The sequence below is a fragment of the Pecten maximus genome, chromosome 5 (genome assembly GCF_902652985.1).
Source record: "Pecten maximus chromosome 5, xPecMax1.1, whole genome shotgun sequence".
Lineage (NCBI taxonomy): Eukaryota > Metazoa > Mollusca > Bivalvia > Pectinida > Pectinidae > Pecten > Pecten maximus.
This window is the reverse complement of record NC_047019.1, coordinates 5,523,249-5,538,125: the sequence shown is the minus strand read 5'-3', so window position 1 is coordinate 5,538,125 and position 14,877 is coordinate 5,523,249. Positions and strand designations below refer to the sequence as shown.

Below are 14,877 nucleotides of genomic sequence, written 5' to 3'. Positions count from 1 at the left end.
AGTTACTCTAGCATTACGCCTAAATTCACCAAGTTTTAACGTGCCAAATGCTTACGCGTAAAATTCACTTGTCTCGTTTTTGACAAGAATGACATTTTATACCACGACTACAGTCTACACTAACAAACTATCAGGTCCCTGTGGTTATATAAAACAGCTGTCTGCATTGGTCAATAGTCCTTCTTGGTTTTAAACATCCTCATATCTACCTATCTGGTAACAATTTCCACAGCCGAACATCTGTTTCATTAATACGCTTGTCTGGTACGGAGCAGCTTCCCATTACATAATCCAAACACACACGTGAGCTTTAAATGGGTCTCTGTTATCTGCTTCCGCTTGGACACTTGTAAGTAACTGATAACAAAGAACTATCGGCATACATAAATAAGTATTTTCGGGGGAAATGATAAATGTTAGACACATTCCCTTCACTGAAATGTTCCCTAGCGATTTTTTCAAATTTAATTTAGAAATGACGTAATTTTTATTTGATCGGGTGCTGAATCTTAATTCCATCGATGAGATCATGGTATTATGTGCATGTATTTATCATAATTTTCAAAGCGTCGCTATTAAAAAATAAAGTTATATAATTCTGGTAAATATCACGACTGCTTCAGTAATTACCACAGTGACCTGATAATTTGTTACAGTCTACGTGTATGTGGACCGTCCCTAGTGTGTAAAGCACAGGGACCTGAGGATTTGTTACTGTCTACGTGTATTTGTACCTTTCTTAGTGTGTATAGCACAGGGACCTGACAATTTGTTACAGTCTACGTGTATTTGGACCTTCCTTTGTGTGTTTGGGAGGGGGAGCTAGATTAAATCTAATACACTACAATGCGAAGATCACCTTATATTCCGATGGCCTTATAATCCGAATGTTCGTTAGTCCGAATGTCCGTTACTCCGAAATTGGATAATATTTCTTACGAAAACTCATTTAGTAATAAAGGGCTTTTGGCGTATTGGACCATCGAAACAATGAGCCTTCGGATACCCCCTACTACCCTATCTATAATCATACGGACTTCCTTTGTTTGATAATATGACTGTGGTCTTTAAGTCGCTAAGTATTACTTCTCTCGATTGGACTCGGATGTTGCATGTCCCGGTTCAGGGAATCATGATAAAGCACGTGGTTTAGTAGTTTGTATGGTGACTGTAAGTCGGAGATCCTTAATAGTACGCCGATAACTGTACTGTGTAATTACACCATTTTCTCTCGATATATTATAAGTGAATCACGTGTTCCGTGTGACAAACATGTACCTGTATCTACCACATGCTCCCTGTGTCATACATGAACGTGCCACGTGATGTCCGTGTCATACATGAACCTACCACGTGTTCCCTGTGTAATACATGTACATGTATGTATCACGTGATGTCTGTGGCATACATGTACGTACCATTTGGTCCCTGTGGTGTACATGTACCTGTACGTACCACGTGGTCCCTGTGGTATACATGTACGTACCACGTGATCCCTGTGGTGTGCATGTACCTGTACGTACCATGTGGTGTGCATGTACCTGTACGTACCACGTGGTCCCTGTGATATACATGTACCTGTACGTATGTACCACGTGGCCCCTGTGGTGTACATGTACCTGTAAGTACCACGTGGTCCCTGTGGTATACATGTACCTGTACGTACCATGTGGTCACTGTGGTGTACATGTACCTGTATGTACCACGTGGTCCATGTGGCGTGCATGTATCTGTACGTACCATGTGGTCCCAGTGGTATGCATGTACCTGTACGTACCATGTGGTCCCTGTGGTGTACATGTACCTGTACGTACCACGTGGTCTCTTGTGGTTACATGTACCTCTACGTACCACGTGGTCCCTGTGGTATACATGTACATTTGGGTACCACGTGCATGTGGTCCCTGTGATATACATGTACCTGTACGTACCACGTGGTTCCTGTTTTCAATGTCAAGGATTAAAATGTGTGAAACTTTAAACATATTCTTGACGTTAAAATCCCATGGTTGTGATAGGTATTTATTTTGTTATAGGAGACTAACAGGCCAATTGGACCTCTTGCTGTGTAAGACGTATTGACATTATTTTAAACAATGTGTCTGGCTTTAAAGCACCTACCTTACATGTTTTCTGTAAACATATATATTTGTAAACTTAAATACCCCCGGGTTTGTATATTTGGGCAACATACCCGACTGCGAGCCAGTCATTTGTGAACAGTGTTTTAAAAAAACAAGAACCAGCTATTCGTCGATATGCCCATACATTATTCACGGCTATTGAACCTGCCAATATAAGCTGGCTGGATTCCAACGACAGTCGGGGTACCTGTAATATATGTCACATCGATCTTCAGCAATAAACGCTAGAAATACCTGAAACATAGGATAAAGAAATATCGAGGAATAATTTTGCGGCATATCCAGGTAAGGTATATGGTGACATAAGTTGTATATTACATCGTATATATATGACAATATACATAATCCAGGTGTGCATATCTATTCTGTGGTTTTGTTGTTTGCGGAAGATCGTTACCTGTGATGGCTGTTTCGGTGTTTTTGTTTACGTGTCAATGTTTGCGTATGTTGTGAACGTGCCTCAAATCCGGGTCTCCGCTGTGATAATTCAACATGCTCCGTCAGTTTAGTGATGCGTCGATCGCCAAAATATCTTATTTCACTTCTTCTCAGTATTTAAAATGTATCAACCCCGAAAACTCGTTATATATCTACTGTTTGTCGTAAGCAGTCACAGAAAAAACTATTTTCGATGCCAGTGCCAGTTCGTTCGGTTTCCTCAATGTTTGATCGCTGGTGCTGAAGACAAAAGCCTGTTGTATTTCATAGCATCTTCATGTAGGCCACTACAGCATAGGGGCTTTTTAATTGTGACAATGAAGAAATAAAAATATATATATATATTGCAGCACTTGCGATTTCAATCTCTTCCGTCTGTTTTTTCTCTTGGTACATTTTTTTTCTGGTGTATCTCCCTATAGACACTCGTATAAACAAGGGTTTTCGCGGTTGATGTCTCCCTAGAAACCCACCCTCATATGTCCCAGGGTGTTGATGTCTCCCTGGACACTCATCCTTATATGACCCAGGGTGTTGATGTCTCCCTAGCGCGCTTCATTAAATTTGCCTTTGTCCAGTTGTCTCTCTAGACACCCAACCTCATATGACCCAGGGTGTTGATGTCTCCCTAGACACGCATCCTCATATGACCCAGGGTGGTGATGTCTGTATAGACACCCATCCTCATATGACCCAGTGTGTTGATGTCTCTCTAGAAACCCACCCTCATATGACCCAGGGTGTTGATGTCCCTCTAGACACCCATCCTCTCATATGACCCAGGGTGTTGATGTCCCTCTAGACACCAATCCTCATATGACCCAGGGTGTTGATGTCTCTCTAGACACCCATCCTCATATGACCCAGGGTGTTGATGTCTGTATAGACACCCATCCTCATATGACCCAGGGTGTTGATGTCTCTCTGGACACCCATCCTCATATGACCCAGGGTGTTGTTGTCTCCCTAGACACCCATCCTCATATGACCCAGGGTGTTGTTGTCTCCCTAGACACCCATCCTCATATGACCCAGGGTGTTGATGTCTGTATAGACACCCATCCCCATATGACCGTGACTGTTGGTGTCCCCCTAGACACCCATCCTCATATGACCCAGGGTGTTGATGTCTCCTTAGACACCCATCCTCTTATGACCTAGGATGTTGATGTCTCCCGAAAACCATCCTCATATGACCCAGGGTGTTGTTGTCTCTCTAGACACCCATCCTCATATGACCCAGGGTGTTGATGTCTCTCTAGACACCCATCCTCATATGACCCAGGGTGTTGATGTCTGTATAGACACCCATCCTCATATGACCCAGGGTGTTGATGTCTCCCTAGACACCCATCCTCATATGACCCAGGGTGTTGATGTCTCCTTAGACACCCATCCTCATATGACCCAGGGTGTTGTTGTCTCCCTACCTAGACACCCATCCTCATATGACCCAGGGTGTTGATGTCTGTATAGACACCCATCCTCATATGACCCAGGGTGTTGTTGTCTCCCTAGACACCCATCCTCATATGACCTAGGATGTTGATGTCTCCCGGACAACCATCCTCATATGACCCAGGGTGTTGTTGTCTCTCTAGACACCCATCCTCATATGACCCAGGGTGTTGATGTCTCCTTAGACACCCATCCTCATATGACCCAGGGTGTTGTTGTCTCTCTAGACACCCATCCTCGTATGACACAGGGTGTTGATGTCTCTCTAGACACCCATCCTCGTATGACACAGGGTGTTGATGTCTCCCTAGACACCCATCCTCATATGACCCAGGGTGTTGTTGTCTCTCTAGACACCCATCCTCGTATGACACAGGGTGTTGTTGTCTCTCTAGACACCCATCCTCATATGACCCATGGTGTTGTTGTCTCCCTAGACACCCATCCTCATATGACCCTGACTGTGGGTGTCCCCCTAGACACCCATCATCATATGACCCAGTGTGTTGATGTCTCCCTAGACACCCATCCTCATATGACCCAGGGTGTTGTTGTCTCCCTAGACACCCATCATCATATGACCCAGGGTGTTGATGTCTCTCTAGACACCCATCCTCATATGACCCAGGGTGTTGTTGTCTCCCTAGACACCCATCCTCATATGACCCAGGGTGTTGTTGTCTCCCTAGACACCCATCATCATATGACCCAGGGTGTTGTTGTCTCCCTAGACACCCATCCTCATATGACCCAGGGTGTTGTTGTCTCCCTAGACACCCATCATCATATGACCCAGGGTGTTGTTGTCTCCCTAGACACCCATCATCATATGACCCAGGGTGTTGTTGTCTCCCTAGACACCCATCCTCATATGACCCAGGGAGTTGTTGTCTCCCTAGACACCCATCCTCATATGACCCAGGGTGTTGTTGTCTCTCTAGACACCCATCCTCATATGATCCAGGGTGTTGTCTCCCTAGACACCCATCCTCATATGACCCAGGGTGTTGATGTCTCCTTAGACACCCATCCTCTTATGACATAGGATGTTGATGTCCCCCTAGACACCAATCCTCATATGACCCTGGGTGTTGATGTCCCCCTAGACACCAATCCTCATATGACCCTGGGTGTTGATGTCTCCCTAGACACCAATCCTCATATGACCCTGGGTGTTGATGTCTCCCTAGACACCAATCCTCATATGACCCTGGGTGTTGATGTCTCCCTAGACACCAATCCCCATATGACCCTGGGTGTTGATGTCTCCCTAGACACCTATCATCATATGACCCTGACTATTAGTGTCCCCCTAGACACCCGTCCTCATATGACCCAGGGTGTTGATGTCTCCATAGACACCTATCATCATATGACCCTGACTATTAGTGTCCCCCTAGACACCCGTCCTCATATGACCCTGACTGTTGGTGTCCCTTAGACACCCATCCTCATAAAAAATTATGACCCTGGTTGTTGGCGTCTGCTTTTTCATTCGTTTTTTACAGTAAAGGAAGTTATCTTAAGAATTTCCATGACAACTTCGTGCAATGGTATTGATATTTCTGGACTAAAACTTGTGCATCAGAAATCACCTTATTCAGACATGAATATTACCTGGTATTCGGGTGTTTTCACGAGGAAGTACAAAATAACTTGGTAACGGATATATATATATAACGACTTCTCAACCATTCAGAAACACATACGTAGCATAGGTCATGCTGTTAAACCAATAAGAGGCCATGATCTACTTTCAAATACACGTGGTCAAATGAATGGAAAAAAATAATTTAAAATTAGTGTTTTTCCCAAAATTCTATTGGACCACTTCCAGTGTCATTGGACGACCTCTGTTGTATAAAAAGACGACAGTGTCAGACATTTTGTCAGTATTATGCCGTGTTAGCAAGACAAAATTATAAAGGAAACACGAACTATATTCAATAGAGCGAGAGGCGAACACGTAGGCGACACAGGCCCATTGGACCTCTTGTAAAATATTTTAAATAACAGGTGAGCGATGATTATGCAGTAAATCAAATGACGTAGTACGTGTCGCCTGTAATTACGACTGTACAAGTGTTACACTTCATATGTGCTAATTTCGCGAAATAAAGAAATATTTCATCATTAAAACTGAATATCTGGTTTGTGCTGGGCGTCTTCTTTTTTCGCAGCGCCTGTTAACTAGTGAACGGAATTCTAAATCAAAATATACTTTTTCATAACACCACTCCCCTCAAACATTCGAGGCGAGTATCTCATCTAATACGATGTAACAATTAAGATAAGACAAAGTCGTTAAAAATTTTGCAAACGTAAACAAAACTATTTTGTTACACTGAGTTGTGAAACATACACGTGTGTGCCTGTGTGATGGATGTGTTACTCAACTGTTAAAACGTAGCTGGTACACAGGTACGTTCCTAAAAATTCTTGACCTGATAAACTAAGGAGTGCGTGACATGGGGAAAACCCGGAATCCCGTATTTCTCCTCTTTTCAGCGGGAGTCGAAGCAGACGACAGACTTGGCGGTTCGCTGAATACAACAAAGAGATTCAAATATTCCCGCGGTTCGCAGTAGAAGCGGGAATAATTTGTCTCGTGCGGCACTATTGCATTTACCGCGCGAGCGGTCGTACAGGTATGGTCACGTGGTTAGAGGCCGGCGATAGCCGCGTAGGGCACTGACGTGTCATTTCTAGCCGCCCAGCAGGACGCGCGGTACTACTATATTATTAAATTTAGTGTAAATTGTTTTCTTTTCGCGGATATTTTTGGTGTGTACATGTACCGAAATTTTGCTTATTGATTTATCTCGATACAATTTACGATTCTTAAGGGTAGTTTATTTTTGCGAGGTTTTTGGCAGTGGTCCGGTCTGTCAGCCGGGAGAGATCGGGCTCGTGGGGTTTAGTCCTAGCCATTGGATACAGGTTTCCGGGTCAAAGGCCCGGTTTTTCCTGGGCGTGCGAGTTGGTTTCAGTGATCGGTTAACCTCACATTATTGTATGGTGAGCTTTCGCATGAATATTGTGCAGTACATTAAAGGTACTGTATAGTACAAGTTCAAATGGTAGTATTAATCATCATGATGTTTCATTGTACATCACGTAGGAGCTTGGGTGCTTGTCATTGATATTTGTTCATTTATATGTTATATGATTAAATGCCTACCGCCACTACGTCCTATCGGCGAGCTAACGGCAAATTGATATTTGCGTTTTGTGTTTTTCAATTGCTCAGTGGAGTGAGACACCTGTGCTGACAGTATTTCATATAAACTTGTTATTCTTTCCACAGGACGTGCTCTAGATTACCACACAAGCTATGAACATGGACCCAGTACAAGTACCGATCAACATGCCCCCTCAAATGGCGACTTCGGTCACGAATGTGGTAGTGACCACACAACCACAGCCCGGAAACGGTCTAATGGTGACCGACTTCACTGGACACAGACATTGGAGCACCGGGCTATTCGGATGTTTTGACGATATTCCATCATGTAAGGTTTTTTTTACTTTGTATAGAAAATATCGGTCAATTTATTCAAAGGCATGTTCAAAACAATGGAATAGTATACTAGTTGTCGAGATATTTTAATTCCAGCCGAAACAAATATATGTAAAATAAATTACATACTTCGAATAGTTTATGAACCACAACTGCTTAAAATATTTGAAAAAAAAATTGCCCAAGATTATCTGAAGAGTAGAGACTGCAGATTGCATTTATCAGTAATCAAAACTTCGTTTTAAACAATAGGTTGTTTTAAATGGCACAATGAACGCATTGTTCAATACTTTGATTAACTCTGAAATTCAACGGTAGCCTATTGCTCCATTTAATTTTCACACAAAAATGATAAGTTTATTGCATTTGAACCGAATAGTCATCAGAGCTCTATTTTTATCTTAAAATAATTTGGTTCAAACATGTTTATTTCAGAGTCCCGGTCGTTATAGGCAGGATATTATGCTTGCAGTGTATTTCGATTCCATACAAGTCCTTTAGAAAAATTATTGTACCACCTATGTGAAGTAAACATAATTATGGCCACGTTATTACAACTGACTGCACATATAACAAAGAATAAGTATGTCCTCCATTTTGTGTGAAATAAAAGGCCTGGCAAGAATGTCTTGATTGATCAAACTTGGCACAGGTACACGAGTCTTAGGTTTATTAATTCAGGCACAGAATTGCTTTGGTGTATGAGAACTTCCTGGTGTAATGTTGGTTAAAATATACAAGTCATCCATTCTCTCATTATTATCGATTGTAATGAATTTCTTTATCAAAGTGAAACGCTGAACAAGCACCAACTGGACTTCACTGATCAGCCATTACGTAGCATCCTATTTTTAGGCGTTACCAAGGGAACGCTAGGTATTGCACCTGATTGCGAAATACATTCAGAACTCAGTGATGCGTTTATAGGGTTAATGTTTGGCAAGCAAACAAGATGCAAGATTTCAAGATTTGTATTACTCTCTGACACACTTGATTGAGAGTGTGTAACACCAGGTCAAGCAAGTTTACAGCAATGTTACAATTATAACATGACAATGTGAGCAGATCATATGTATGGACATAATTGTTTGTTTCTTACTTTTCCATATAATGAATTGTGAAAATCTGGGAATTATGAATGTAGTAGAATATTAGTTGATAATAACTGGCAACTTCTACACTATAGCATATAAATTCATACTTATAAAAAGTTATGTTTACAATATGCACAAGTAACTAACACCAAGCTTCATAACTTATACAGATATTCGTTGTAATCACATGTTTTGATATGCGAGAGTTTGATATTCTGAAAATAGCAATTGATCATTCATGCATGTCCTTAGGCTCAACTTAAAAATCGATAATAATAAAGTAGTATTATAATGGTGACGGTGATGAGCTTGCTTGCGGGAGGCGTCCTAATGATCTAATAGAAAGGACACACGTGTGTTGTAAGCTAAACTTAAAACACCATCATACTCTTGCCCTTTTATCTTTGCTTTACAAAGGACTGGGAAGCTCGTAAAATTATTATCAAGAAACTTTACGAATTTAGGGCAACATATGCGACACAGTGGTAATTTGGGAGCTTAATTGGGGCACAGGGGTTTGTAGTGAAAGACAGTGATAATAATCCTAATAAGAGTCGAGCTTAGTATAAAAATGAAAATATAAACTCCTGTGCGCTTTGGTCACGAGAGGGATAAAAGGTCGTTGTTAATCAGGTTGTCCGTCTGTCCGGCGGTCTGTCTTTCTATGATCTGTCCGATTTCCGCTTGAAATAATCCGAAGGTCAAAGGTCAGACTCACTGTTACTTTTAATTCGAGTGTTCTGTCGGTTTGATTAGATCCAGTTTTTATCCAGTGATATATTAAAGATAGCGCGTGCTTAGGCTAATTTTTTTCAAGTCATCAAAGGTCAAGGTCACTGTTGCTATTTCAATAGAACTATCTGTAGTGTCGATTGCAATGATAGACTTGGTTTTGTGACACACATTGTGAAACCTTCTGACGTGTCAATACTATTGTTTATCATTTTTTCTGAGTTCAAGTTGTGAAAATATAAGAAACTTCGAATCCACAGTTACAATTTTGATTGAAAACGAGAGACAAAATGGGGAAATAAATCACAAAAAAAACCCAAATCTGATTGCATTGCATTGCTTTTTTCGCATTTGTAGGTCTCCTGACGTTTTTCTGTTTGCCATGTATGGAATGTAAACAAGCCAGTCGTATCGGAGAGTGCTGTTGTATGCCATATTGTGTACCAGGTGGATCTCTCGCAATGCGAGCCAGAATCAGAACTGCCGGAGGTATACAGGTGTGTAGAACGTTTCAATCAACAAGCTCTGTACGCGAAGCACTGTTTCGTGATGACGTCATACGTTTGGAAAAGGTTTTCGATTGTTTAGGGTTTTCATTTGGATTCAGTGTCTACTTTTATCAAAGGTATTGGGACAGGGTTACACGGGTCAAAGGTCGTATTGGGACGGGGTTACACGTGTCAAAGGTCGTATTGGTACGGGGTTTACACGGGTCAAAGGTCGTATTAGGACGGGTCTACATGTGTCAAATATCGTATTGGGACGGGATTACACCAAACAAAGGTCGTATTGCGACGGGGTTACATGGGTCAAAGGTCGTATCGGAACGAGTTAACTCGTGCAAGACGTCGTATTTAGACGAGATACGCCGGTCAAACGTCGTATTGCGACGAGATACACAGGTCAAAGGATGTACTAGATCGAGCTTACTCGGGTCAAAGGTCGTATTGGGACGAGATACACGGGTCAAAGAATGAACTGGGGCGAGTTTACTCGGGTCAAATATCGTATTGGGATGGCTTTGCATTAGTCAAAGTTCGTTTTGGGACGGGTTTGTAAGAATCAAAATGCATATTTGTCACACGGTTAAATGGTCGTATAAGGGTGAACAAATGTACGTAAAATAAGAAAAAAGACGTCGATGTTAACAAGTGGTTAGGAAATCGTGTTATGAATGACATAGACAGCACATGTCAACACTGAACACAGCATTGATTCGTCGTGTCAAGAGTTTTATTTTGAACAGTCTAATATTTCAGACTGTATGCAAATTCTGTTCAGCGACAAGTCAATTATGCAAAGTTGTTTATTTACAAATATAAACACACTGTCTGTCTGTCAAGGTAAGATGCACATTACAACATGTAGTCTTACTGTGAGAGCTAGACCGAAACTCGAGGTGTATAACATGTGTACAGGTCGACGCCTGAAATTTCAATCGGGTGTGTACATGTATACATGTACATACAAAATGAACATCCGATATCGTATAGGCAAGCTCATAAAGGTTCCATTATGTATCCAGGAACATACAACGTGCACAAGCGCTATATCTCGGCCATTCCCGTAAAGGTTAGAGGTCAAATTTTAATTCCGAGCCTTGACGGACAGTTGATGCGATTTTACATCTCTCCCTTCTTCAGCTTAGTGAACGCGCTATATAGAATATGTCTGTATCACATTGCGTTCATACCACCGTAAACGCAATAAAAACACCGTTCAACCCCTATCTTAAGAATGTAATTATGATCTGTGAAGAATCTATTTAGGACATATGAAGACTTTTTGTATGGTATGTGAAGAGCTTGTCTCCTTTTTTTTCTCACGTGCACCTTTATTTGTCCTTACAGGGTTCCGTCACAAATGACTGTATGACCTTGGCCTGCTGCGGACCTTGTGCCGTGTGCCAAATGGATCGTGAACTCACCAATATGGGCGTTCTGTAAACGACGGATGGTCGTACCTTTCATTATACATGTACATGGAAATTTTGTGTTAATTGGAAATGACGACGACAAAGTTTAATTATCACACCATGTTCAAACACAAACTGTTCCAGCACTGATCGGCTGGATAAAACTGTCACAACTTGCCATACGAAACAGTTTTAAACAGTTGCTGCTGGGATCAATTTAGAACACATCTTGGTTGGGAAAATGTCTACTTTAGAAGAGCTAACCTCGATTTAAACATTTTCTTGCCTTTACATCTGAGTGATGGATAAGTTTGTTCATTATAAGGTTATTTTACGGATAGAAAACCACATAAATGTGGAACAATTATGATATTTGAGGACCAAACTTAAAATACTTCGTCCTTTCCTGACTTGTTGCAGCACAATCGTGGTCATTTATGAGATTTTAAAAATCATTGTTTATCAAGATCATAGTCGCTAAGTTAGCGCGGATATGCTTAGTTTCAATTTTTACTGAAACAAAATTTTATTTTTCGCTGTTTGCATCATCATCTTGGTCAAACTAGACTTTAAACCTGTTATTTGTCGTGTGACGAAAGAGGAATGTGATACAGACTTTTATAAAATGACAATTGCAGTCTTTATCATGTGACGTAGATGTAAATATATGTCCAGTTGTCTATTTTATCAAAGGTTTTCATAATAAAATTATTCTAATATAACTGTTGTATGTAATTTTTAAGAGAAGTCTATCAACATATTTACGTATCTGATATATACATATTATATATATATAATGTAGAAATTTCAAAATATATAATGTAGAATGTTTACCTTAAATGACTACCACAAGGACCATCATAGAAAATTTAACAAAAATGTCTATGATTTTATCAAGCTCTTGTAATAATAACCGAGGTGAATATATTCATTATTATATGAACACGAGTCTGAGATTCTATTTATCATATTATTACCAATGAAATTTCAGAATTTACAAACTATATCATAAGAATATTCTATTACTGCAACCAATTAAAAACAACTATCTTTTCTCTGCTCACAAGATTGCTGACCAATCAAAACACAGCTATCTATTCACTGCTATGTACATTCTAAAACGGAAGAATCCACGGAAAAGAAATAAGTATCCGAAAGATCGTATTACATTAAATGGGATTTCTAACTCTTGAAACTCCCCACAATGTAAATTGACGAATGGCACAGCGAAGAAGTGGATGTTGTGTGCATTATACCGGCTGTTACGGGTCATATTTTTAAATAATGCTGCAAAATGTCGATTTTAATGGATTTCTTTAATGTTGTAACGCCCTTTGATGACCATGTGTATGTACACGGCGAGATACCTTTGACATTCGGCAAAATCATATCCGATAGAAAAAGAGCCGACCAGCGGCCTCTTATGTTATAGGAGTAGTGTATGAACAAGCCAATGACCTGATGACGCCTTTCTTCAAACAGATTTCGTTGTTTCTAGGGTAATTGTGTAGAGCCCGTCTAAACCTGCCGCGTGATTTTATCTATGTATTAATTAATCCACCTCGTGATCCTATTTCAATTATCCAATGACCATACATTTTCGTTGCACAAAAATCTTATCATAAACAAAATAGTGATGAAAATGATAACAGGACGAGTGGATAAAAATACCGATTAACCGATTCATCGATGTATTTAAACAATTTCATGGACTTTGAAAGATTCGTGACATCGTGATCGTCGAAATTTACGAAAAATATTTCATTTCACAATTTGTTCAAACAATATGATTTTAGACTTACCTGCTTGGTAAAGGGAAGTAGCGCAGGTCCTCTTTCCGGAGCAGTTACCGTTTGTGTAATTTACCTCGAATCCTGCAGTCTTTCACATGTTTTTCACATTACCATTCAGTTTATTTACAACAATTGGTTACGTTAATTCCTTGGTATCAAATAATCCAATGTCAGTAGCTACAGTGTCACTATCTTCCAGTTCATACTCATACTTGGTCGGTAAATACATCGACATCAATGATCAGTTCATGATCCGCCATGGTTGACAGTCTCACTAGAAATGAATGGACTACTGTGACAGAATGATACGTGTCAGAAATTGTCGGGAAACATATCGCAGTGACAGGTTTTGATCAATTTTATAGCTCCACCCCTAGGCACGTGGGTGACAAAACCTCGGCTGTCATTGGATAAAACAGATACAAAATGGGTACTCGTGACGTATCGCATATATCATACTCGTGCCTAAAATGGTATGTTTGATGTTTTGTTTGTTTTCAGGGGTCCATATACAATATAAAGGCAGTGCCTAAAAATGATGGATGTTTTTATAGTGTCATCACACTGAACTGCTACGTCTTGGCACGATAGTGCAACACCCCATCCTGTCACAATGCAACGGGATTTCCGGTCCGTGCCGTCAACAGACCGAAATCTTCTTCAGCTTTGGCGGAACACTAGAGCCTATAGCCCGAGTTTCCTCTTACACTAACACCAAACCCTGACATTCTGACAATTAGCTGTTAAGTGTAGGCCATGCTATGAAATGTTTTCAATGTCCTGTGTAATCTTAAACAACTCACTGAATCAACGAGTGCGCTTTTTTGTATCTACAAACATTTAAGATTATCGAACGTGTCACAGCTGATGAATCAAAGGCAAGCTTTATTGATGAAGAATGGATTGTTTTATTATATTTTGTTTGTTTTGGCTACAGCTTTATTAGGACAAATAAGTAGACACTGAAAACTTTACAATATAGAGAACAAAACAAAAAATAGTTGTTTTTTTTAAATGCCACAGACTTCTATTGTATATTGGTTAGGTTTAGTAGTGTGTTTAACGTCCTATTACAGCTAAGGTCCTGTTAAGAACGGCATCCTATGTGTGCGAGATGCATGCGTGTTGAAAATGTACGTGTAGTGGATGTATGTGTGTTTTGGTTGGCTGCAGTACGTTCGTGTTTGACTCCTTGTGATAGCGCGGAACTGATGCTGTCTTTATAGTGTTACCTTACTGAAGCATACACCCAGCATGACACCCCACCCGGACACAGTATACTGACAACGTGCAAACCAGTTGTCACTCCTAATATGTTGGGAGTTGAGCAGGAGTAGAAACTACCATTTTAAAAGACTCGTTATGTCTTGGCTTGGGGACAGAGCCCAACGTCTTTCTTACAAGGGCGAACGTTAAACTAAAGGCAAAAAGTAAGGTATTGTCAAGGGAGACAATCGGAAGAATAAAGTTGCTAGAAAGTAGTCGCCTCTTACGATCACCTAATGGGGCAGCATGAACTTACACTCGAACTCGTTACCAGGAAGGGTACAAAACTAAGCTGCCTTCAACTGTTCTTCAATAGATACCGCGACCGGAGAAACATTAAGAAAACTACATATATATGTTTTTAAATATCGATGATACGAAAGGTTTACTACAACACCATTTTCCACAAGATATTTAAAGTTATTTGTATTTAAATTTAAAGAAAAAAAAATTATTACAGGACCAAGAATAATGAATAAGAAATATTAACTTTTCCAATAATTTTTGGGAATTTTTA

General features: G+C 40.3%; 2 protein-coding genes across 7 annotated transcripts in view; one reads left to right on the top strand and one right to left on the bottom strand.

Moving 5' to 3' along the window:
• The window catches only part of LOC117326944 (cornifelin-like), a 43,985-nt gene extending 31,962 nt beyond the window's left edge, over window positions 1-12,023 (top strand). Inside the window, exons 1-4 of one of the 3 annotated variants that reach the window (XM_033883745.1) lie at window positions 2,302-2,429; window positions 7,348-7,552; window positions 9,744-9,883; window positions 11,237-12,023. In XM_033883745.1, the coding sequence (XP_033739636.1) occupies window positions 7,375-7,552; window positions 9,744-9,883; window positions 11,237-11,332 (414 nt within the window). In that variant the 5' untranslated portion in view covers window positions 2,302-2,429; window positions 7,348-7,374 and the 3' untranslated portion in view covers window positions 11,333-12,023. Of the gene's footprint in view, window positions 1-2,301; window positions 2,430-6,663; window positions 6,689-7,347; window positions 7,553-9,743; window positions 9,884-11,236 lie in introns of those variants that run through there. The other 2 variants (XM_033883746.1, XM_033883747.1) reach the window with 2 other exon arrangements.
• The window catches only part of LOC117326945 (placenta-specific gene 8 protein-like), an 87,710-nt gene extending 74,093 nt beyond the window's left edge, over window positions 1-13,617 (bottom strand). For 2 of the 4 annotated variants that reach the window (XM_033883751.1, XM_033883750.1), the window contains exon 1: window positions 13,104-13,617. The gene's annotated coding sequence lies outside the window, so the exon portion shown is untranslated. The remainder of the gene's footprint in view (window positions 1-13,103) is intronic. The other 2 variants (XM_033883749.1, XM_033883748.1) reach the window with 2 other exon arrangements.
• Between the last annotated feature and the right edge of the window lie 1,260 nt (window positions 13,618-14,877).